Source organism: Tursiops truncatus, chromosome 6 (assembly GCF_011762595.2).
Source record: "Tursiops truncatus isolate mTurTru1 chromosome 6, mTurTru1.mat.Y, whole genome shotgun sequence".
NCBI classification, from domain to species: Eukaryota; Metazoa; Chordata; class Mammalia; order Artiodactyla; family Delphinidae; genus Tursiops; species Tursiops truncatus.
This window is the reverse complement of record NC_047039.1, coordinates 28,360,867-28,385,279: the sequence shown is the minus strand read 5'-3', so window position 1 is coordinate 28,385,279 and position 24,413 is coordinate 28,360,867. Positions and strand designations below refer to the sequence as shown.

The 24,413-nt window shown below is 42.8% G+C and overlaps 1 protein-coding gene across 1 annotated transcript in view; it reads left to right on the top strand.

Annotated features, from left to right (window-relative positions):
• Nucleotides 1–17,161, top strand: part of HABP4 (hyaluronan binding protein 4) — a 36,603-nt gene extending 19,442 nt beyond the window's left edge. The window contains exons 6-8 of the mRNA XM_019940426.3: nt 10,043–10,214; nt 13,525–13,710; nt 15,752–17,161. Of these exons, the coding sequence (XP_019795985.1) occupies nt 10,043–10,214; nt 13,525–13,710; nt 15,752–15,808 (415 nt within the window). The 3' untranslated portion in view covers nt 15,809–17,161. The remainder of the gene's footprint in view (nt 1–10,042; nt 10,215–13,524; nt 13,711–15,751) is intronic.
• The last annotated feature ends 7,252 nt before the right edge of the window (nt 17,162–24,413 follow it).

Here is a 24,413-nt window from a genome sequence, read left to right as displayed (position 1 = left end):
TTCCTGTTTTGCTTTAAGAGTAAGTCTAACATTTATTGAGCATTTCTTGTGTGCCAGGAACTGTTCTAAATGAGTCTATGGCTTAACTCATTTAACCCTTTGCTGCCTGGGAAGGAGAAGGTACTGTTCCTATTCTAATGCTGAGACATACAGGTTAAACAACTTGTAGTAAGTGTCAGAGCCAGAATTTGAACCAGGTATTGTGGCACAGACATTCATGTTGTTAACTGTACTGAATGGTAGGAATGTTTAAAAGTGCCATTTAGACTAACTTGCTATTAAGAACTGCAAATGGGAGAAGGTGGTTCTGTAATCAGGGGAAGAGCTGCCGGGATCACTGAGGATTTCCTATTAAGTAACATAGATCAGCAACTCCCTTCCATCCTTAAAAATTTAACTCTATGAAAAGAGAATGGTGAGGAAGCATTATTAAAAAATATCTGCAATGAAATATTTTGCACTTTGTTTCCAAGGGTATTTGCTTAGACAATGAAGATTGTTATGTACTGAGTCTTCTTAAAGCAGGACCACAGCTCTTTAAAATTTTTATTGCAAATTTATGAGGAGCTCCAAGTTTATCATGAAATTCACTTCCCTTTCAGTACTTTTTTTCTTTTATTACTTTTTTGGCTGCGTAGGGTCTTAGTTGCAGCACGTGGGATCTTTCATTGTGGTGCATGGTCTCTTCGTTGCAGCGCTCGAACTTCTCTCTAGTTGAGGCGCTTGGGTTTTCTCTCTAGTTGTGGTGCACGGGCTCCAGGGCACATGGGCTCTGTAGTTGTGGCGCACGGGTTCCAGAATGTGTGGGCTCTGTAATTTGCGGCACACGGGCTCTCTCCTTGAGGTGCACAAGCTTAGTAGTTGTGGTGCGCGGGCTTAGTTGCCCTGTGGCATGTGGGATCTTAGTTCCCTGACCAGGGATCAAACCCACATCCCCTGCATTGGAAGGCGGATTCTTTACCACTGGACCACCAGGGAAGTCACCCTTTCAGTACTTTGGAAGGAAGTAGGAGGTATTATTTACATGTTAGGTTAGATCCACTTGCCGCAGTTAAGTATTCAGTGAGTAAAGTTTTATTTCTAGAACCCACTTTCCTTGATTCACTGCACATTTTCATTCAGGTGAAAAAGTATTGCCTGAATGGAAGTTTGGACATTTGAATTGATGATTTGTATGCTTCCTCTGTCCATATCTTGACTATCTTCCATCTAAGCATTTTTTCTGCCATCTTATTCCCTAAATAGCACAGAGGTTAAATGCGGGCTTTGGAGGTAGAATGAATGGATATGAAATTTGGCTCTTTCATTTATTTGTTAGTTGTATAACCTGTCTCCTTGATTTTCTTACCTGTAAAATGGAGCTGTTAATTTTTTTTTTTTTTTTTTTTGCGGTACACGGGCCTCTCACTGCTGCGGCCTCTTCCGTTGCGGAGCACAGGCTCCGGACACGCAGGCTCAGCAGCCATGGCTCACGGGCCCAGCCACTCTGCGGCATGTGGGATCTTCCCGGACCGGGGCATGAACCCGTGTCCCCAGCATCGGCAGGCAGACTCTCAACCAATGTGCCACCAGGGAAGCCCGGAGCTGTTAATTTTAACTAACTTGTGGCATTAATTATCATGAGCAAATTAATGTAAAGCACTTTGAATAGCATCTGGCACCTAGTAAACATACAGTAAATATTAGCATTATTATCCCATTTATTTCTACATAAAGATAACTGTTGTTAAAACAGTTGTTAAAAAAAGATAACTGTTGTTAAAATTTCTTCTGTAATTTTACTCATTTAGAAACAAAATGTATAATTATTAAATCTGCGTACAGCATTGTTCACATTACAAGTCATAGATTTGATGACTTATACCTATGAGCAGTTTTGATGAAAAATTCTCTCCAAAAATTTTTTATCATATTGGGTGGGCCAAAAGTTTCATTTGGTTTCTTCTGTAAGATGGCTCTAGTAGCACTTAGTTGTCTTTAACTTCACTGGAAACAATTTTGTTACATTGTATGTGACAGCTGTCATATCAGCATACATTTAAAAAAGACATAAAAATTGGTGAATTTTTGTGTAGCCTTTTTAATACTGAATATGGAAGAAAAACAACATTTTCGGCATATTATACTTTATTCTTTCAAGAAAGGTAAAAACGCAACTGAAATGCACAAAAAGATTTGTGCAGTGTATGGAGAAGGTGCTGTGACTTATCAAATGTGTCAAAAGTGGTTTGCAAAGTTTCGTGCTGGAGATTTCTCGCTGGACAAAGCTCCACAGTTCGGTAGACCAGTTGAAATTGATAGCGATCAAATCAAAACAATAATTGAGAGCAATCAATGTTATGCCACGTGGGAGATAGCCGACATACTTAAAGAATCCAAATCAAACGTTGAAAATCATTTGCACCAGCTTGATTATGTGAATCACTTTGACGTTTGGATTCCACATAAACGAGAAAAACCTTCTTGACCCTATTTCTGCATGCGATTCTCTACTGAAATGTAATGAAAACACTCCGTTTTTAAAACAAATTGTTGGGGACTTCCCTGGTGGCACAGTGGTTAAGAACCCACCTGCCAATGTAGGGGACACGGGTTCAAGCCCTGGTCTGGGAAGATCCCACATGCCGCGGAGCAACTAAGCCAGTGCACCACAACTACTGAGCCTGTGCTCTAGAGCCCGCGAGCCACAACTACTGCAGCCCGTGTGCCTAGAGCCTGTGCTCCGCAGCAAGAGAAGCCACCGCAATGAGAAGCCCGCGCACTGCAATGAAGAGTAGCCCCCGCTCGCTGCAACTAGAGAAAGCCTGCACCCAACAGCAACGAAGACACAACGCAGCCAAAAATTAATTAATTAATTAAAAAAAAATTGTGACAGGAGATGAAAAGTGTATACTGTACAACAATGTGGAATGGAAGAGATCGTGGGGCACACAAAATGAACTACCACCAACCACCAAAGGCCGGTCTTCATCGAAAGAAGGTGATGTTGTGTATATTGTGGGATCAGAAGGGAGTCCTCTATTATGAACTTCCAGAAAACCAAACGATTAATTCCAACAAATACTGCTCCCAATTAGACCAACTGAAAGCTGCACCCAGTTGAAAAGCGTCCAGAATTAGTCAACAGAAAACGCATAATCTTCCATCAGTATAACTCAAGACCACATGTTTCTTTGATGACCAGGCAAAAACTGTTACAGCTTGTCTGGGAAGTTCTGATTCATCCGCTATATTCACCAGACATTACACCTTCGCATTTCCATCTATTTTGGTCTTTACAAAATTCTCTTAATGGAAAAAAATTCAATTCCCTGGAAGACTATAAAAGGCACCTGGAACAGTTCTTTGCTCAAAAAGATAAAAAGTTTTGGACTTACAAAATTGCCTGGAAAATGGCAGAAAGTAGTGGAACAAAAGTGTGAATACGTTGTTCAATAAAGTTCTTGGGGAAAATGAAAAATGTGTCTTTTATTTTTACTTAAAATACCAAAGGCACTCTTTGGCCCACCTGATAAACCAAGAACTGTAAAGGTCTTTGAATTACTCAAAAGGGAATTGTTAAATTTAGAGTGATAGCAGTTATGTTGCTTTTATAACTGTTAGAAATATACTTGCATTAGTCCTTCCTGGAACTGAGAATTAGCTATATCTCTTCCTGTTGAATATCCAGTCTTTGCTAAAACGGCAGTAAAAACTACGTTCAGAGCTGATTCAAATGGGAAATGGAATCTGCCTTACAGAACTGTCATAGAATGTGTTTTGTTTGTTTAGAGTGTGTTTTTTATAATTATTTTTGGCCAATAGGCAATGAAATTAAGGACCCTGTCCTTGGTGATTTTATACTGCTCCCAAAATGGCTTGTTGAAATGGCAGGTGATAAAGGAGAATGCATGGGGGCATCTGTAAGAACACCTTCAAATGAGGCACATCTGAGTAAAGGGTGTCAGGCTGATCACTTTCATGGATGGATGTGGCAGATTCTCTATTCTGAACTGCACTATTTGCTTTATTTTGGGTGGCTGTGTCACTTCAGGGCTGCATTTCTTACATGCCTTCTACTTTTTCTAGTTGTTTATGTTTATATATATATAAAGCCCTAGATATATTTTTTAAGAAAACAAGCAGACAAAAAGTACTTCTTTTGTGGTCTTAACACAAAATCTGTTCTTATTGAACTTTTTGGAATTTATTAACTTCTATTAGGTTATCTTAGTTAAGAAAGAATCAAATTCATAGCATCGGTGCCACAGATTTCTTAATTCTATCACAAGTAGGCTACAGAAACCCTCATGATTCCTTAATATTTCTTTATTTTTAGCTCTTTTTGTTAAAAGTTACAGAAAAAATGTATATAAAATAAGAATAGTATATTGAAACTCCAAGTAAGTTATTCAGCTAAACTGTTATCAAATCATGGTCATTCTTGTTTCATATATTTCTCTACCCACTTCCTCTACCTCCAGGATATATTATATATTATCCAAAAATGTTTCAGAATGTTATATCTAAAAGACTTCCTTTAAAAAAACCATAACTGGGGGCTTCCCTGGTGGCACAGTGGTTGAGAGTCCGCCTGCCGATGCAGGGGACACGGGTTCGTGCCCCGGTTCGGGAAGATCCCACATGCCGCAGAGCGGCTGGGCCCGTGAGCCATTGCCGCTGAGCCTGTGCGTCCGGAGCCCGTGCTCCGCAATGGGAGAGGCCACAACAGTGAGAGGCCCACGTACCGCAAAAAAAAAAAAAAACATAACTGGAATATCATTATCCCATCTAAAATTTTTTAACAATTCCTTATCATTAAATATCTAGGCAGTTTGTCAGTTTCCCTGATTATCTCAAAATCTTTTTTTAAAACAACTTATTTGTTTGAATTAATATTGAAATATACATTTTAATTTTTATGTTTCTTACATCTCTTTCAAAAACAGTTTTATTGAGATACAATCCAAATCCAATAAACAGCACATATTTAGAATGTACAGTTTTACAAGTTTGAAATCCATAAACAATAAAAATAATGAGCACATCTATCAACCCAAAAAGTTTCCTTGTGTCCCTTTGTAATCCCTCCATCCCGCCCCTTTCCCCCAGGCAACCAGTGATCTACTTTTTTGTCATTAAAGATTAGTTTGCAATTGCTATAATTTTATATAAATGGAAGCATACAGCATGTATTCTTTTTGTATTCTTTTTTTGTCTATATTCTTTCACTGAGCATGCATATTTTAAGATTCATTCAGGTTGTTGAGTGTTTCAGTAGTTCCTTCCTATTTATTGTTGAGCAATATTCCATTTTACAGATAGACCACTATTTGTTTATCCATCTGCCTGATGATGATCATGTGGGTTTACAGTTTTTGCTATTATAAATAAAGCTACTATGAACATTTCTGTGTGTGCCTTTCTGTAGATATACATTTTCATTTCTCCTGAGTGAAATGGCAGGTGTTTATGTAACTTTTCTAGAAACTGCCAAACTCATTTTCAAAGTGGTTGTTCCAGTTTTTAATTTTTCAGCCTTATAATAGGTGTATATCTCATTGTGGTTTTAATTTACATTTCCCTAATGACTAATGATGTTGAGCCTCTCTTCACGGGTTATTTGCCATCTGTATGTCTTCTTTAGTAGTCTGTTTAAATCATTTGCTCATTTTATAATTGGTTTGTTTTCTTATTACTGAGTTTTGAGAGTTCTTCGTATATTCTGGATTCAAGTCCTCTATCAGATACATGATTTGCAAATATTTTCTCCAAATCTGTGGCCTGATTTTTTATTCTCTTGACAGTGTCATTTTGTTTTTTAAATGATGACCACCCATTTTCTTTTTCTTTTTTAAAAAATATTTATTTATTTATTTTGGCTGTGCCAGGTCTTAGTTGCGGCACATGGGATCTTCGTTGCAGCATGTGGGATCTTTAGTTGCGGCCTGCAGGCTTCTTAGTTGCAGCTTGCATGCTGGATCTAGTTCCCCGACCAGGGATCAAACCCATGCCCCCTCCATTGGGAGCATGGAGTCTTACCCTCTGGACCACCCAGGAAGTCCCCTCTTGACAGTGTCTTTTGAAGAACAGAAGTTTTTAATTTTGAGGAAGTTCAATTTATCAGTTCTTTCATTGATCATGATTTTGGTGTGAAATCTTTTCCTAACCTAATACCACAAATGTTTTCTCCTATAAGTTTTATAATTTTGGGTTTTATATTTAGGTCTATGATCCATTTTTAAAAATTTACATTTGGTCCATTTTGAGTTGACTTTTATATACAATGTGAGGTATGGATAGACGTTCCCTCCTTTTTTTTTTGCATATGCATGTCTAGTTATTCCAGCATACTGAAAACCATTATTTGAAAATCAATCGCCCATGTATGTGTGGGCCTATTTCTCTATAGTCTGTTCCATTGTTCTGCCAATATCAAACTATCTTGATTACCCTTAAGTCGCTTTCAATCTACGTGTCTTCTTTTTTATTAATTTTCTTGCAATTTATTTGTTGAAAAAGCTGGGTCATTTGTCCAAATAGTTTCTCAGAGTCAGAATTGTATTGATTGCACCCCTGTAATCAGTGGTGTGCTGGTAAATATTTAACATCTGGTTCTCTGGCATGAAAAAGCCTGGATCTATTGCACTTGCTAGTTTCTGTGGTGTAAATATTCCTACCATGGCTGATTTAAAACCACCAAAGCAACATCATTGAACACAGAGTGGGAAAAGATGTGCGGTAGTACATCGTTGCATAGTATATCCACTCTACACATAAAATAGAGATAAATAACTTCAAGTGCATAGGAAAAGGCAAAATGTAGTGAAATAATTAGGGAATGATGAGTTGTGAGGATTTATTACCTTTGTTTTAACATTTAAACATGTTTTAACATTTAATTATGTGTTTCTATAATTTAATTTTTAACAACTGTATTTCACAGCCAACTCGCAAAATTCCTGAGAATTTAACGATTGGCTGTTACGACTTGGTGCAAGCCAGTCCCAGCATGGCATTGTAGAGTAGTCCAACATGTTTCTCTGTTCTTCATATTTTTAAAAAAATTTCCTGAATATTAATAATGAGAGGCAGAGGTTTGATTAAATTCAGGTTCAACTCTTTGGCAAGATTGTTTCATAGGTTATGGAAGGCTGCTGATTATCATTGCCTTTATCCATTAATTCATTAGGGCTGCAAATTAGTGATAGTCTAATTCTATGATTCTTTCTTCAGTTAAGTAGCTGGGATGATCTGTAAAGAAAAGCTTACCTAGAACTAGTTGATTAAACTGAGTGTAAGTTTGTTTAGGAAATGAAGGATGCATAAAAGGCGTGTTTTACTTTTAATTTACTCATTTTCAGAATAATGAGTTGGTTCCCTCATATCCTTCAAAGGTGCCAGTGACTTTTTTTAAGTGTCCTTGTGAACTTAGAGATTTAAACATATCTGATGTGTTTCAGTACACTGAGTTTTTATGCTTATTGGTGCTTAAACTGATCCATTTTTTGACTGAAGGGGGCCTCTTCAAGTTGATTCTTGATCCTTTTTACACACATTCAGTGGTCTCTGATAGCTTCCTTGCTTTCTGGTAGGACATGTTTCAGACTCATCATCTATACTTCACGTCTCATACTGAGTCATTTTTCCAGGGAGCCAGAGTCCTTTAATAGAATATGGTATTTAGAACCATATGATATCACTTATATGTGGAGTCTAAAATATGACATAAATAAACTTATCTATGAAACAGAAACAGACTCACAGACATAGAGAACAGACTTGTGTTTGCCAAGGTGGAGTGGATGTCGGGGAAGGATGGATCGGGAGTTTGGGATTAGTAGATACAAACTATTTTACATAGAATGGATAAACAAGGTCCTACTGTTGTAAAGCACAGGGAACTCTACTCAATATTCTGTAATAAACCATAATGGAAAAGAATATGAAAAAGAATGTATATCTATGTATAACTGAATCACTTTGCTGTACAGTATAAATCAACTGTACTTCAGTAAAATAAATTTTAAAAAAATAGAATATGGTATTTAGAGACCATAGTCTAGGCACTAGGGTTACTTACTGCTACTAGGTTCTTAACTGTTTCTAGGACATTTAAGTGGACAGAGCTGAGGAATACACACACACACACACACACACACACACACACACACATTTTTAAGCTAAAATATATTATGAGTTCATTCAATATTTCCATTTGAAATTTAGGAGTACAAAATTTTTAGCTAAACTTTCTTAAGTTTCTCTCTCTTTTTCTTCCATGCTGAAAATCCCAGTTGTCAATAACATCATACTATTACCCATTTGCTGCACACACGACAGTAACAAATAATATTACCAACACTACCTCCAATAATATTATTATTAAAAAGTTACATACAGAGAGATGAATAATTATAAATTTGTATTTAAAGGCACTTTAAATAGCTTTTTTCTGATGCTTTTATCACCAACTTGATAAACAATTAGGCTAATTTGATTAATTTTGCTTCCAAATTTTAGAGATTGAATTTTAATTTAAATCTGTTTTATAGATTTATTTATTTATGTAAAATATTTAAATGTTTCCAAAGTACAATCTGTTAAAACATGATATTTTCCAAATAGCTGCTATCCCTGTTCTTTCCCTGGTTTATATTATGATTTTTTTTTTAAACCTATATGTATATATATTTGTATGCCTCCTTATTTCTTAGGTGAGTGGTAACAGACATTCCACCTTGCTTTTTCATCAGTATATCCAGGAGGTGCTCCACAGCAATTTATGTATTTCTCATTTCTTTTTAGCTGCTTAATATTCATGTTTGATATACATAATTTTTCCAGCAAATTCCCTCCAGATGATTTTGGGTTGTTTCCAGTATTTGGCATTACAAAATTTACTGTCTTTTTATATTTTTGCCAATGTATGTTTGGGATATGTTTTAATATTAGTATTTTTCCAGCATTTTATTATGAAAAATTTCAAACACAGCCAAGTTTAAAGAATTTTACAGTGAACACCTATACCCACCACCTAAACTGATATAAAATTTATTTATTGTGAAATGTACAAAAATAAGTGTACATTCATTGTTTTGACAAATGCACATTTTTTAGTTGCATCATTTAGTTTTTTGAGTTATGAGTCCTTTATGTATTCTAGATCTAAGTCTCTTATTAGATATATATATGATTTGCAAATATTTTCTCTCATTCTATGAGTTGTCTCTTCACTTTCTTGATGGTGTCCTTTTGCAGCACAAAAATTTTCAGTTTTGGTGATGTCCAGTTTATTTACTTTTTCTTTTGTTGCTGTGCTTTTGATGTCATATGTAAGATACCATTGCTTAATCCAAGGTTTATACCTCTGTTTTCTTCTAAGAGTTTTATACTTTTAGCTCTTATATTTATGGTGTGAGAAGTCCAACTTAATTCAAAGGAGAAAGAACAGTCTTTTCAACAAACGGGGCTGGGAAAACTAAATATCCAAGTGCAAAAGAATGGTCTTTGGCACCCTGATCAAAAAAATTAATTGCTCATAAATGTGAGGGCTTATTTCTGGACTTTGAATTCTATTCCATTGTTCTATATGTCTGTCTTCTGTTTTAAGAATTCATGAATTTAAGGAGGATATTTACAAAAGTACATATTTGTGACCCATTGTTTATAACCTCTGTTCATGGTCTCCTTATATGCGTTTTGTCTCAGTTACTTCTCCCATTTGTTTCTACAATTGCCTATCTCATTTTGTGTGTAATGTCATAGGGGAAGGGAGTGCCTGGTGGTGAAGTGTAATATTAATGTCATTGGGATGGTGATGCTCCCATTTTTCAAAGACTGCTTTGAACACAGACAGGAATTACCTTCAGTTGGCAATGGTGGCATAAAATGATGAAAATAAAATAAAGAAGCTTATGGTTCAAAGATTTTCTTACCTTATTTAAATTTAAGATACAGAACCATGAAAGTACGTTAAACTAATGGTTATGACTTTCTCTTTGAGAAAGTAGACATTTCAGACCTGTCAGAAATAATTCTTTATGATTTTACTTCTTTATAGAGTTCCTGAGTTGGAGGTAGAAGAAGAAACTCAAGTTCAAGAGATGACCCTAGATGAGTGGAAAAATCTTCAAGAACAGACCAGACCAAAGCCTGAATTTAACATCCGGAAACCTGAGTCCACTGTCCCTTCCAAAGCAGTGGTGATACACAAGTCTAAATATAGAGATGATGTAAGCATGATGTTTTGTATCTAGAGGTAATCTTCACTGTTACCTTATTGGAAACGAAATGGGCTTTTCCACTTCTATTTTAAAAATGGAACATTAGTAGTTGACATTCTAGTTTCAACCTAAGAGTAATCAGAGATTATGTGTGCCTAATTTTACTGTATTTTTATTGTTTATTAAGAAAAAAATTGAAAAAGAATTGACCTATTAATACTTAATCCAAAGCAGTTATAGTGACAGTGCACTTTCTGCTCCCTCCAGAACTGTGCAAAGACTGTGCACATGCTGTATGTTTTAGCTGCATGTCAATTTTGTGTCAGAAGAGAGGTACAGAATGTTTCCTGAATCCATTTCAGAGGATAACTACTCTGCATTTTCGTGATTAGATTATCTTCAGTTCTAATTCTTTTGTTTTTTTTAAGTTTAAGTATAGTTGATTTACAATATTTTATTAGTTCCAGGTGTATAGCAAAGTGATTCAGTGGGTTTTTTTTCACAGTTCTAATTCCTAATAAGAGCATTTAGTTGGAACTAGTTGATCATTTTTAACTGGTCAGGGTTGGGTGAAGCCTTTTCTGTGTTACTGTAGCAGCTTTGCTCCCTCTGCAGAAACTCACCAGAGGAGCCCTGAAGCACCTGGCAGCACCGTCGGGCACTGCTGCTGTGGCCAGCTATCCTGTTGGAACTGCTTGTGCGTTCCTCTGTCTTTTGTGGTCCTGATTTTACAAGGTTTATGTTCAGCTCTTCATTGGCAACTTCCGCTTTGAAAATATCTTCCAGCAGATATTGAGAAGGCTGGTCAGAGAGTTATTTAATCACATTCTATTTAAGCTGCTGAACTTAAGGAAGGGTACACTGAATCATTCTGATTTTAAAATTTAGAGTTTGTTTCATTCCGTCACAGCTATTTATCTTGATACCAGTCTCTGTGTCGATGACGGTAGTGAGCACCCTTCCTGTCTGCTGGATATTCACTGATTTTCCATTTGAAACTCAGGAGTTTTGTACTATGTAGATTTGTCTGTGTTCCCATTTACACTTTGGTTAGTTATATTCTTTGAATGAATAGTTTCCCTAGGGGGTCATTTATGATACAGGATCCCCTCCTAACTCCTGTTTCAGTCAGTCCAAGCTCTTGGAGTCTAGTACGTTTTGTGTTTTTTTTGTTGTTGTTGTTTTGCGGTACGCAGGCCTCTCACTGTTGTGGCCTCTCCCGTTGCAGAGCACAGGCTCCGGACGCACAGGCTCAGCGGCCATGGCTCACGGGCCCAGCCGCTCCGCGGCATGTGGGATCTTCCCGGACCAGGGCACGAACCCGTGTCCCCTGCATCGGCAGGCGGACTCTCAACTACTGCGCCACCAGGGAAGCCCGAGTCTAATAAGTTTTTAGCTTTTCCACTAGAAATGGCTTTTTGTACACATACGAGTGAGGCCTTTTTACAAGTCCATCAGCTAGTTGTTGTTTTTTTTTTTTTCTATCCATTTTCTTCTTTTTTGTTCTGGGGCACTGTAAATAAAGCTTTGCCTAAAACAATTGTGCTGTTAGGTTGTGAAATGTGCAGCTGACATGTTAGGTAAAAATAGAAGCTGCTCTTCCTTAATCCACACCAGATTCATCCTCCCTGGCTCCAGAGAGAGGTCTCCTGGAATCTTTGAAGCAACTGTGTTAGCTGCTGAGTCATCGAGCTTGGTCTCAGTAAAGCACACATCTTTGGTACTTATTAATCTTGTGGCGTTGACGATTTTAGCCAGGAATTTTTCTTAAAGCAACAGAAGCCAAATCACTAGTCCAAGAAGTGATTGGTGTCACTGACTTTGTTCTGAGTACCCTAAGAGACAAAGGCACTAGAATAACACCTCTTGTTTGCATGGAGCTCTGTTCTTTGCAAGGTTCAGACCAAACAGTAGCCTGTGAAGAGAGCTGGGACCTTAAAGCACCTTGGCCTGACTATTCGCTCACTTTGCTTCCATTGCAAGTTGTCCCTTCTTACTGGGAAGGCTGCCGTGTCTCTGCTGAGGCACACTGACAGCCAATTGTTTTCTAAACCAGGCCGTAGTTATCATTTTACCTCTTATATCTTTTGTGTTTGTCTTGTTGCCAGAGTGCCATTGTTCCTGAATTGTTCTTTCCTTCATCTTTTTAGCTTTGAGAGCCCATCTAAGGCCTTTGATTTATTTTAATCTGAAACTTCGAAGGGGACACAAGTGTTAAATGTGAAACCTGAAATGAACATATGGCCAAAAGGGACTGATGTGCTCAGGGAAATTTGATTCCATTTTCTGGACAAGCTGTAGGGATGTTTAACCTTACAGCACTTGGGAGATTCTCGTCTACGATCACTGGCATATTTTCTGTAGGTTTATATTTTACTTAAAAGTGAGAGTTCTTCTTTGTTTCATTCATGGTTAGGAATTGAAGCCAAATCAAATTTGAAGGAGTTTTATTTAATACAGTGTTCTTTTAACAAGAGGTAGAACTTATTTGACCTCTTACAATAAAATGTACTTTCTCAAAGAATTTGAACTAGAGCAGTTCTTCAAAAGCAGCTTGAGTTCTTTATGCTGCCTTGGTAGCAACCCTCAGATAAATCATACTGTTGTTCTATCCTTTCCATATATTTTGAGTCAGAGGTGTTTATTGTATATCATCCAGTTTTTAACATACGGTATTTGTACAGTCAGCACCCATGTTGAAAGAAGTTTCTCCATCAAGCTCTATTCTAGGAAGGTGATTTTCCTTATTTATCAGAGTAGCATTTGTGAAGAAATAAAACAAAAGGCAGAAACTAAAACTTTTCAATCTCAGCAAAATACACTTATTCGATATAAAACATTTAAATGATTACTGTTAGTCACGTCAAATCTTACATCTTAACCTACTAAACTGATAGAAATTTGGTCTCACTTGAAGTAACGGTAAGTTCAAAAATGTTTGAATTAAGACTGTGAGACACTACTATGTATAAAATGGACAACTAATAAGAACCTACCTTGTAGCACAGGGAACTCTGTTCGATATTCTGTGATGACCCATACGGGAATAGAGTCTAAAAAAATAGTGGATATATGTATATGTATAGCTGACTGACTTTGCTGTTACAGCAGAAACTAACACAGCATTGTAAATCAACTATACTCCAATTCAAAAAACAAGGACTATGAGTATGAGAACATGTGGCTTCAAAAATGTGCAGAACCCACCTGGCTGGAAGCAGAGCAGCAGCATCTTCCCCTGCCCAGAGCCCGGCCCAGTGAGTGTCCATGGAGACGGCCATGTGTGTGTTCTGTGTTTGATGCTGTAACTGTGTTTCAGTTGGTAAAGGATGACTATGAGGATGATGCCCACGTTTTCCGGAAAGCGGCCAATGACATCACATCCCAGCTGGAGATTAATTTTGGTAACCTCCCTCGTCCCGGGCGCGGAGCCAGAGGTGGCACACGGGGAGGCCGGGGAAGGATCAGAAGGGCAGAAAACTATGGACCCAGAGCAGAAGTGGTGGTAAGTGTTTATATTCTATTTTTTTTTTTATGGTACGTGGGCCTTTCACTGTTGTGGCCTCTCCCGCCGCGGAGCACAGGCTCCGGACGCGCAGGCTCAGCGGCCATGGCTCACGGGCCCAGCCGTTCTGCAGCATGTGGGATCTTCCCGGACCGGGGCACGAACCCGTGTCCCCTGCATCGTCAGGCGGACTCTCAACCACTGTGCCACCAGGGAAGCCCAGTGTTTATATTCTAAACCCTGATGGTTTTCTGAAGTGAGAGGATGAAGATGCCCTGGGCCTACATAGTCTAATTTTGGAAGATCATCAGGTTCTGCCTCGTCTAGACAGAGGAGGTTCTTCCTCCTCTGTCTCGTGTGGGTCTGATGTTGGAGTGTTTGGAACGGTCATGGTAGCATGATGGACATCAGTTGGATACAGACCATTGTGTAGCCCTGGCCTCCAGGGTCTCCAGGGAAGTTCGATGTCTGCCATGAACGCACGTTCAGAGCTGGAGAAAAATTCACACATCTGCATCAGATAAGATCCCCAGGCTTGGGATTGAATTAGATCAACTGACGGTGGCTTACCATGGTCTGATCATCTGCCCTGGGCCCTGATGCTTTCAGGGTAGACAAAATCCTTCCTACAGCTTCAAGGCCACCTTTTCGCTTCAAACCATTCTTTCCCACTCTTCAGCCAACACTGCTCTACTTCTAGAACAGACAAGCATGTTCCTTACCCCACAGGGCCTTTGCACCTGCTGGCCCTTCTCCCACCCCTTTGCCTGTTTACCTAGAATAGATCCTCCAACCTCCCTTTCTCAGAGAAGTCTTCCAGACCAGGTCAGAGTCCTTATTTGCTTTGAAGCACCATCTGCATTTGTAATTGTATTCTCGCTGGTGCAGTTGTTGATCAGTGTCTGCTGTCTCCAGGGGACATGATGGTTTCCCCAGTGCCTAGCGCAATGTAAGCTGTAGTAGGTGCTTCATAAATGTTTTTTGAACAAACACCTGTTGAGTGGGAGTTGGGCACAAGGCCCGGTGGCCAGCACAGGCCCCCGTGCCGCCCTTGTGACGATGGAAGAGGAGCAGCCCCTTCTCTGTGGCTGGTCTGGGAAATGTTCCTTTTGCTGCCTGACTCCCTTACTCCAGGGAGCAGCCCCTGGGAGGAGAAACTAGTCTGTTATACTTAAACAAGAGCAAAAACACAACATTGTTTTTTCTGGGTACATTTGAGGCCATGTTGGAAAAAGGAACTATTCTGGGAATAGAAAATATACATCCACTCCTTTCCCATAGCAGAGCTCTGCCACCGCGTGTGCAGTGTGGTGATCCGGTCCTCGAACCTGCCGCCCACCTGGGCTCTTCCAGCTTCTAACAGCCTTCACGCTCGCATTGTTGCGGGATTCTGTTCTCTTTGCTCATTCATTGAGGCTTATCTCTGGGAGAACCTTCTCTTCTAGAAAACATTACTTGACTGTGATGTGTACTTGGCCAAATTGCATTGGATGCCCTGACTGTGGGCCCCCATTCCCAGGCCATCTGTGACTGAACTTACCAGTATGTTTCTCCCCCAACTTTGTGAGCTCCCCAAGGGCAGGACTGTCTTTAATCATCCTTATATCTCCATGTAGCAAATTTTTTTTTTGCTACATGGAGCAAATTTATCCAATAAATATCCTCCATATTTATTGGATGAAGGAAGGATCTGTAAGATCAGTAAGGATCTGTGGGAGGGAGGGCCGGGGGTGGCCAGTAGGCACTGCCAGCCGTTCTGCAACAGGGACGGGAGCGGGTCAGAGGAGGGAGAGGCACCCTTCCATGTCCCCTCTTTGGGGTCTGTGCAGCACTTGGCTGCAGCTCAGAGCAGGGCCTCACTCAGAGTGACCCTGCCACTCTTCTCTTCCCACTGGGACCCTCTCTCCCTCAACGTTTGGGCCGCTATCCCTACCCCATTAGCTCCTCCCCTGAGGGAGAGTGGGCACCGTGTTTCACACAGCTCTGCACCCAGGTGGGAATGGGTGAAGTGACGGTTGCTTTCAAAACTTTTCTTTTTCAGACACAAGATGTTGCTCCAAACCCAGACGACCCTGAAGATTTTCCTGCTCTGGCTTGAGAGAGCCCTATTTCCCTGGCAAATTAAAACAGCACTGGCATACCTATAAAGAGACTTTTCTTGCTGTGGGGAAGATAAGAACAATAGATGTTGCTTTCTCCCATGTAGTTTGAATTCATTGCACTTTTTTGGCCTGGGGGTGGTGTGGGAATAAGGATTTCTCCAGATGCTAGAGAGCAGCAGTGCTGGTCAGGCGTTAGTCTGGCACTTTCCCGAGAAGGTGGAGAATGGTGATTATTTTTTTATTTAAGGAATTCCAAATGTAGTTCAGAAATAATGTTTAAAATATGTACACAGAGATTGTATTGAATCTTCCACAAAAGCATGGAGAGTAAAGCAAGTTGTAAAATAGAATCTATTGAGACTACTTAGTAAGTTGTATAGATACCGGAAGGCTATGTCCTTCTGTATTAAAGGAAATACATATAACTTGGACCATTAATTTAAAGCGGTCACAGCCTAGTTTTCCGAGACCAAGAAATTAAAATACAGTTGTATTTACTATTTACTTGTAAATGTTATATTCTCCTGGAATTTTTTGGTTTTCATTTAACCAATAATTTTAAGTAGCTATCGTGCAATCACTGGTTACCACTCTGCGGCAGAGAATTAGGGAAAGTATTGATTTTTTCACGGTGATCCAAACTACCTCGTGGTTTCTGCGTGTATGTGCACACACGTACACACACGCGCTTAGTATAAATGTGCATATTTAGTGTTTGGGTGGGTTTTAGGATGAGTATGAAGTAAATGATTTTTTAAATAATGTTATTTATCCCACCAATCAAATGAAAAGGGGTCCAGGCAAGAATTGCAACTTAACACCCCATGCTTTTCTCCCTCAGAGCTAGCGTCAGAATTCAACACCTGTGACAGAGGCCCTCCGTCCCTGTCCTGGGCAAGACTTATAAATAACTAATATTTATTGAACACCTATGTTTAGTTTTTCTCACTTAGCCCTTGCACCAGTTCGAGTTCCTATTTCTTGCCTTTGGAGAATTTCGGGGTTAGGGGCTTCCTCAGAGGTTCGATAGCTCCCCGAGTCCCACCCTAACCAGCAGGGCCGAGACCTGGAGGCCCACGTTCTCTCAGCCCAGCTGCCTGCAGGGTGGTGCCCAGGGTGGCAGCTGGGGCAGAGGCAGCTGTAACGGCCGCTGGAAGCAGGGGTGACACTCTTCCCACTTTACTGAAGAAACTGGGTAACATTTGCTGGTTGTCACACGGTTAATATGCTTATGTGGGAATCTGAACCTTGGTCTCAGGATCTGTGCTTTTTTTTGCCTTGCTATACTAAGATGGCAGTTCTGAACTTGAACCCAAGTGTAAATAAAGGTTGGTATTCCCTCGTCTGTGTATAGAGAGCTGAATCCTTTTGGTGACACCCAGGTCAAGAGAGAACAATGTGGGAAAAGGCCACAGCGGAAAGAGTCATTTCATATTTTGTTGAGTAATCAGCACTGAACCCTCGGCCACATTAAGCCAGTTAAGGACCTTCCCTGTGGTTGACAGCCTACTTTTGGATTCTTGTTATTAATCTGAGTACTAAGGTAATCATTTTACTCCCTCTCCCCGGAAAAGACACAGTGAACGTGAGTACCTGACCTGAGAAGTCTCGTGAGAGTGAATGTCGTGTTCAGCCGTGATAATCAGCGGGTGCAGCGTGAAGATGTGTCACTGCTCATCAGGCTTGTGCTGTGTCACATGAAGTCCTTTTGCCTTGCCCTGGCTTTGAAGATTGGCAAAACAGATCCTTCTCAAGAAGATCCCCTTTAGTGTTGTGAATAACGATGGAAAAGCCCATTGCGCTGGATTTAATGTATTTGCAAACACTGCGTCCTTCCCAAACACATTGAGGATGCCCGTACCACGGAGCAGTCTCGGGTCTTGTGGTCAGAAAAAGTTTGGGGGAATAGGGGACGGTTTCTGAGCCCGCTAGAGGTCTTCATTTGCTCACCAGGACTACCTCTTGCCAATCTGGTGGGGCAGAAGAATGTCAGGCTTCTGTCATGTGGTTGTCCACAGTCCGGCCCCAGAGAAGACAGAGCAGAAGCAAAGGGCAGGGGAAATCCATGATGTGCTGTAGGGAAACTCAGGAGGCAGGATTGTGTATTCGGACCTATATACAAGGCAGAGCCTTCCACGTGACAGTGCCTTGCGAGACTCCTTTGAGGTGCTTGGGTGTAGACGTGTTGTCATGAGGCAGGACACGTTTCTGGCTGGTAACCTTAATACTAAGCAAACTAACCCCATTAAAGAAAACGTGTGAGCCTAACAGACTCTCTTGGAAAGTGGGAGGTCAAGCATGTTTGAATTCCAAGGGCAGGTGTACCAGCCCCAAGCCTGACTTGGATCCCTTCTGATACAGGCGCTCCCTGCCGGGGCTCCTGAGGATGAGCTGGTCCCAGGACCTGCATCAGTAGGAGGAGGTGTGACCCCTGACAGGTTTTGGTGCCCTGCTTCGACTGGAATGAAAACCTAAGTCACACAGCTGACAGGGTCTGGGAAGAGGCGGACTCACTGCAGAAGCTGCTCCTGGCTGGGAACCTTGCACTGGATGGTTTGAACGTCTGGCCAGGCTACTTTGAAAGGTACATCCTTAGCCTAATGTTACTGATAAGCATTTGACATCTTCATCCCGTGCAAGGCAGGCTCCTCAGAACCACAGAAGCCGCAGCAAGCACCCCGTTTTCTAGTGCTGGTTTCTAGTTGAGGTCCTTTCCTTCTCTGTTCCCTCGCTCCTCCGTGCCAGCCCAGGGCATAGGTGTTTCATAGGTGAAGGCATTGTTTCTCCTTTGGAACCACACCATGTGTGGTGTTGGCAAGGCCTACGGAGCAGCAGGACCCGGGTCTCAGAAGCTGGGAAAGGGCAGCCCTCAAAGTGAAAACAACTACCATCTTCTAAGCTATTCAGGAGACAGCCACGCTGCCCTCCCTCTCAGCAGAGCATGACCCAGCAGGACAAGCAGAGGTTCACTTTGAGAAAAAAATCTGCCCACTTCCCTTTCACTGCTGCTGCTGCTGCCACCCTCAGCCTCCATGGGGATCACACGCTGAACAGCTTGCAGGGTCCTGCCCTCCTCACCTCCACATCCTCCCGACATCGGCCTGAAGTCGGGTACTTGGGTTGCCGGCACCACTGCCCACAACGTGTCCCAAGTGTAAGGCTCTGCCTGGCTCTCTGTATTTACGCAGTAAGGAGAATGAGGAAGGAAAAAAGCAGAAAATAAATCTTTATTGTAAAATACAACACGGATAAAAGTGCAAAAACTTTGTTGTAACCACCACCTAGGTCAAGGAGCCAACTCCAGAAGCCTGTCCATGCGACCATGCCCATCACAGCCTCCCCTCCTTCTGAAAGGAGCCGCTCTCCTGACTTAGAGGAAGCACTGCCCAAGGATGCACCCCTAACAATACGGCTCTGCCCTTCGCCTGAATGGCCTTTAAGTCTGAAGGATCCCCCTCCACCCTCTTTGCAGAGCCTGGGTAACCTGAGGAAACAAGCATTTCTTGAGCAACTGCTATGTGCCGGTCTGTAATTGTCTCATCACTTTTCAGTCAGGGAACAGGAAGGGACATTCGTCTTTCTTGCTCCCTAGCTAGTGTTTGGGCAGGGATGGGGTGAGAAGATGATTCGGTGCCCAAGCTGTGTTCTTTCTACACACTCCTGAAATTTCCAGTTAATTGATTAGTCCCTCTGACAAAGCTTCCGAGAGAGAGACAGGGAAAGGCCAGAGGACACATGGACCTCTGTGGGGGCCCCGAAGGACCACATGGGGCTGTGTGCTGCCATGCTTAGCCACTCCCTGTGGAGAGGTGGCGCTCAGGGCAATGCCACACTGTGACACGTTCTCCTGAAAACATTTGAAGTGCTCTTAGAAAGCTTTATTAGGTCTCCTGCACAGGTGGAGATGCCAAGACTTGAGAGGCCACGAGACCAGGTTCAAGGCTGCCGGCAAGGCGCTGGTGGAGACAGGAGCAGAAGCTGGGCTCTCCCAGGGGCCTCATGGAGCCTGAGGTCCGAAGCACTCCAGGGGCCTCCGCTGGCCCAGGCGGCCTCTGCCCATCTCCTGCTGCTCTGGGAAAGCCTTTTCCTTGGCCATGGGTTTCCCATGACTCCAAGGCAATAGGACTTTCCCCAACCAAACCACAAAGGTTCTCTAACCCATCACAGCTTTACCACGGGCAAAAGTGGCCCCATAGTGTGGGGAGAGCACCAGCTGCCTTGCTTCTTCGCAAAATGTGGCCCCATTTCAGAAGACTGACTTGGAAGCACAGTCATTTATGAGTTGGGAAACGCCTGTCATGAGAATGGAGTGGCATCAACTTACACATAAGTCCCTCAGGGGGCTCTGAGAGTTCTCAAATGTTCTCAGAAAATAGGAAAACTATTTTCTCGAGAACAGCCACCCTGCCAGAGGCATCGAGGATACCTCCAGAGAGGTGTGCACTGCCCAGCCCCGGGGGACCTCACTCACCTTGATGAACCACCCGCACAACTGTGCTGGGGGCTCTGGTCTGCACTTCACGCACCTGCTCAGATAGGAGCAGCATTAGAGCAACAGGGAGGAAAACTTAAAGTACCTGAGGTGAGGCCTACATTCTTGGCAATGCAAAATGATCAGAACCTACGTGTTCTGGTGGTGAGGGGAAGTGAGAGTGGAAGTGAGCGGGGACGCCAGAGGAGTGTTCAGTAAGAGGGAGAGGACGGTGGGTAGAACGGAAGCAGGAGAAAGGCAGAGCCCAGGTGGCCCAGCGAAGGAAGTGGCAACCCAGGGTCCTGTGACCAGGGTGGAAAGACATCCTTCAGGGGTTTTCACCGAGGATCCTGAAGGCCCAGAAGGGGGCGTTGGGATGACTGGTGAATAGGCTCCTTCACGGCACACCTCTAGGGGGCACCCTTCACACTGCACCTGTGTGAACAGCACCTCTGGATGCTGTGATGCCATGGAGGGCCTGTCTATGAAGTCTTCAAAATTTTGCTTTTGGGGGGGGCCATAGGGACCAACTCCCATCAGATAGTCACAAGGACCTCTAACGTAAGAAAGTTCAAGGAATGCTGTCGACCTGGACTCGGGATTGCACCACTACCAGAGGGGGTGCCAGCCTGGTCATGTCCCCAACCCAGTCCTCCCCCCAGGTCACCTACAGGAAGTCCCAGCTCTGGCTTTGGGCTGAAATCTCCAAACCCAGTGGAAGAACGAGGCAAAAACTCCTTTGCTGTGACTCTGAGGCACGGGCCTGAGGAAACAGGTTTAAACGGCACCTTGAGAACATCTCTGATGGTGACGCTGTGGTATCCAGGAGAAACCGCTGAAGATCTAGTCCCTGCGGATCCCGAGCCAGATTAAAAGTCGGTCTAGAAAGGTTACAGCCCAGGACATCCAACCATCGCTGGAAAAGGTGGGAGACACACAGAGTTGGACTTACACCAGAACCTGTCTTAGGGGGGTTACTAGTTTATTATGCTGTCTGGAGAAAAGATCCCAGGGTTCATCCTCTAAACTCCCTGGTTAACCGCAAGGCAAATCTGGGGCTGGCCAGAGAGAATGGCTCAACAGCAGGAGTGAGCTAGGGTGGCCAGCAGCCATCACGCTCCCTGCCCTCACGCCTGTCCTGCCAATGTGGAGGGAACGCTCAGCTGACGCTTAAGGACATGCAATCACTGGTCTGCCTAGGGTACTCCGTGTGTTGTCCAGCTGTCACAACAGACCCGTCACAGGGATGGAGACAACAGGATGGGCAACCTCCCCATGGCCGCTACACTGATAAGCCAGGGCCAGGCAGGAAGGCCCCGCCTAAAATCTCAGGGTCCCCCAGTCTCATGAATACTCATGAGCCCTGTACCCAGGGTTAGCCTCTGCTGCCTCCTATACAGATGAAACCTTTTCTCCGACCCCTTCCTCTGCCAGCTGGGGCTTGGGCCAGAGCAGAACGAGGCAGGAGAACAATATTCACTTTACAGGGTCCAAAGAGCATCTGCTGCTGTTTCTGTGACATCACAAGTAAAACTGTGAACCTAATCAGCAGTTCCCAACTGGGGGCAGCACTGCCTCCTGAGGGTGGCTGAAACTATGGTGGTGGTGGGGGGGGGGGCGGGGGGTTGGATTACTCAACAGGCGGGACATGACTGGCATTGAGTAGGTTGGTGGGGGGTAGGTTTGCAAGGAATGCCAGACTGGCTGCATTCTCTGGAGTCCTACACAAGGAAGAACTGTCTGCCTGAAAAATCATCTTGCTTTACACAGGGAAGCAAACCCACGATGAAGAGAAACCATTGTCTTTCTACAAGAAAAACGACGCACAAACCTCACTACCTCCCCCACTCTTTCTATTCCCACCCAAAGGCTCTCCTCATTTAACCTATGATATTTGGCCATTATAAGAATCAGAGGGGCCAAGGCCAGGCTCCCGACCTGCAGGAGGCCTCCTTACCTGGGCACCTCAGTGTGGATAGAGCGCCCGTCATCCGGAAGCATGTCAAAGTCATGCAGACTTTCTAGCAAAGAAACGAGACACAGTTAGAGACAAGGCAAGGAGACCAGACATGCTTCAGGGGCAGCGCAGAAGGATCTCCATTCCACACGGACTGGGCCAGCTTCCCCATTGAGGGAGCTGGGGTTACCTGGAGAGGAACCTGAAAGGGGATCCCAGAGTCCACGTGCTTCTCCAATAAGCTGAGAAAATGGTGGGACTATATATAACATAGGGGCGTATCATGCCAACCACTTAGAAGACAAAATGCCCCGAATCTGAATAATGGGGCAGCTAAAAGATAGGACAGTATATAGCAGGGAGTGATGGTGACCACGACCCATGGCCCTAGGGCCAGTGTCCTCCTGTTAATTAACCAGCTCAGCAGTGTCACAACAGCTGCTGATGGGGGACAGAGGGAGCACAGAATGTATCATAGTCCTTTTGAAGAGCATTAAGGTAATATTTTAATTTTTAAATTAAACATAATAGATATGGCTCTTAGTATGTACCAGGTGCTTGTTCTAAGTAATTAGCAAATATCAAATCATTTAATCCTCATACAACCATATTAGATATTGTCACTCTGGCCCAAATCACACAGCTAACAAGCAGCAGAGCAAAGGTTTACACCCAGTCTGGGTCCAGAATCCGTGTTCCAAACAATGACACCAAGCTCCTTTTTGATGCACTGTACAACGAAAGCTATAAACTTTTGCATATCCCTGACCTAGAAATGCCTTTTTAAAGAATTTATCCCAAGAAAATAAGCAGCACCACCCGGGAAGAATTTACATATGGGAATATTCAAGCAGTGGTATAAAGGTAAGAGGTTGGAAACTACCTACATGGGCAACAATGGGGAGAGAACGGTTATTGAAGTCACGGCATATTGCAGAGAAGGTAAAAATCACATTTGTGGAGAATTCCTCCCACTACACGGCTTTCCAATGCACCCACAGCTGCACTGAAGACCCACGGGCAGAAGAAGAGAAAGCAGTGGTGGGTGTTATGCTCCACGCTGGCACCGGGCCCCATACTATGCCACAATCGCGTACTTTGGTCTCTCTTAATCCAAACACTACGCGTTTATTGGTCCAATTTTACGGATGAACAAAGGGAGGGCCAAGAGGCAGATAAAGGATCCCCAAGTCACAGAATAAGTGGCAGAGCTCATTTTAGAACGCACCTTGCTAATTGCTCTTTCCATTATCAACTTGCTATTTAAATAAACTCATGGGGCCTCAGGAAGGGGCCTTTTCTACTTAACTATGCCCCTGCTCTGCCTTGAACAAACCACTCTCAAGAGACTCAGAAGTCGAAACAGTCTGACCTCTTTAAAAACCTACACCATGATACTTACATGGAATTATGCTACAGGTACCAAAAATAGTGGATACTGAGGGACCATAATCTGCTACCAAATAATTGGTCTTTACCTAATTATCTAGAGAAAATTACCTTAAATGTATGAAAAAATTAATTTATTGAAAGCTGTGTGCCAAATGCTGTTTTAAGCACTTTCCAAATGCTGTATTATCTCATTTAATTCTCCTTATAACTGTTAAGGTGGGAATTCTCTTTATTCCCATTTTGCTTGAGAAACAGAAGCAGAGGGATTTAGCAAATTGTCCACGTGGTAAATGAAAACTGGACAGTGGTCAACAACAGAGAAGGAGACCAAGAATCTACAGGGCCGGGGTCTCAGAGGCTGGTTGCCCACACTGCACAGTGCTGGAAGCCACAGCTGCTCCCACGAGAAACAGACACGCCCTATGGTTTCATCCAGAGCCTTGCAAGCCTCAGAGCCTTGCTGCCAAGCCTGCCCCTTTCACACTCTCATGTACCTTGAGTTGCTTGGCCCATGCCAACTGAGCTCCAGTGGGTCAGCAGGAGGGCACACGATGCAGCACGGGTCTCAGGGTAAACCATAGAGGGGCAGGCAGACGCTGCAGAGCCTGGAAATCGCTCTTTGCGAGTAGTGGTGTGCAGGAGTTTGGATAGGGGTGAGAAGACAGATCCCTTTGCTTTGTACTTTGAAAACTCATATCCTAGCACAAATCAAAGCTAAGTTCCTTGGGGGAACTGGACAGCACTCCTTGACAGACTCCTACAACCTAGACACAACCTCTGC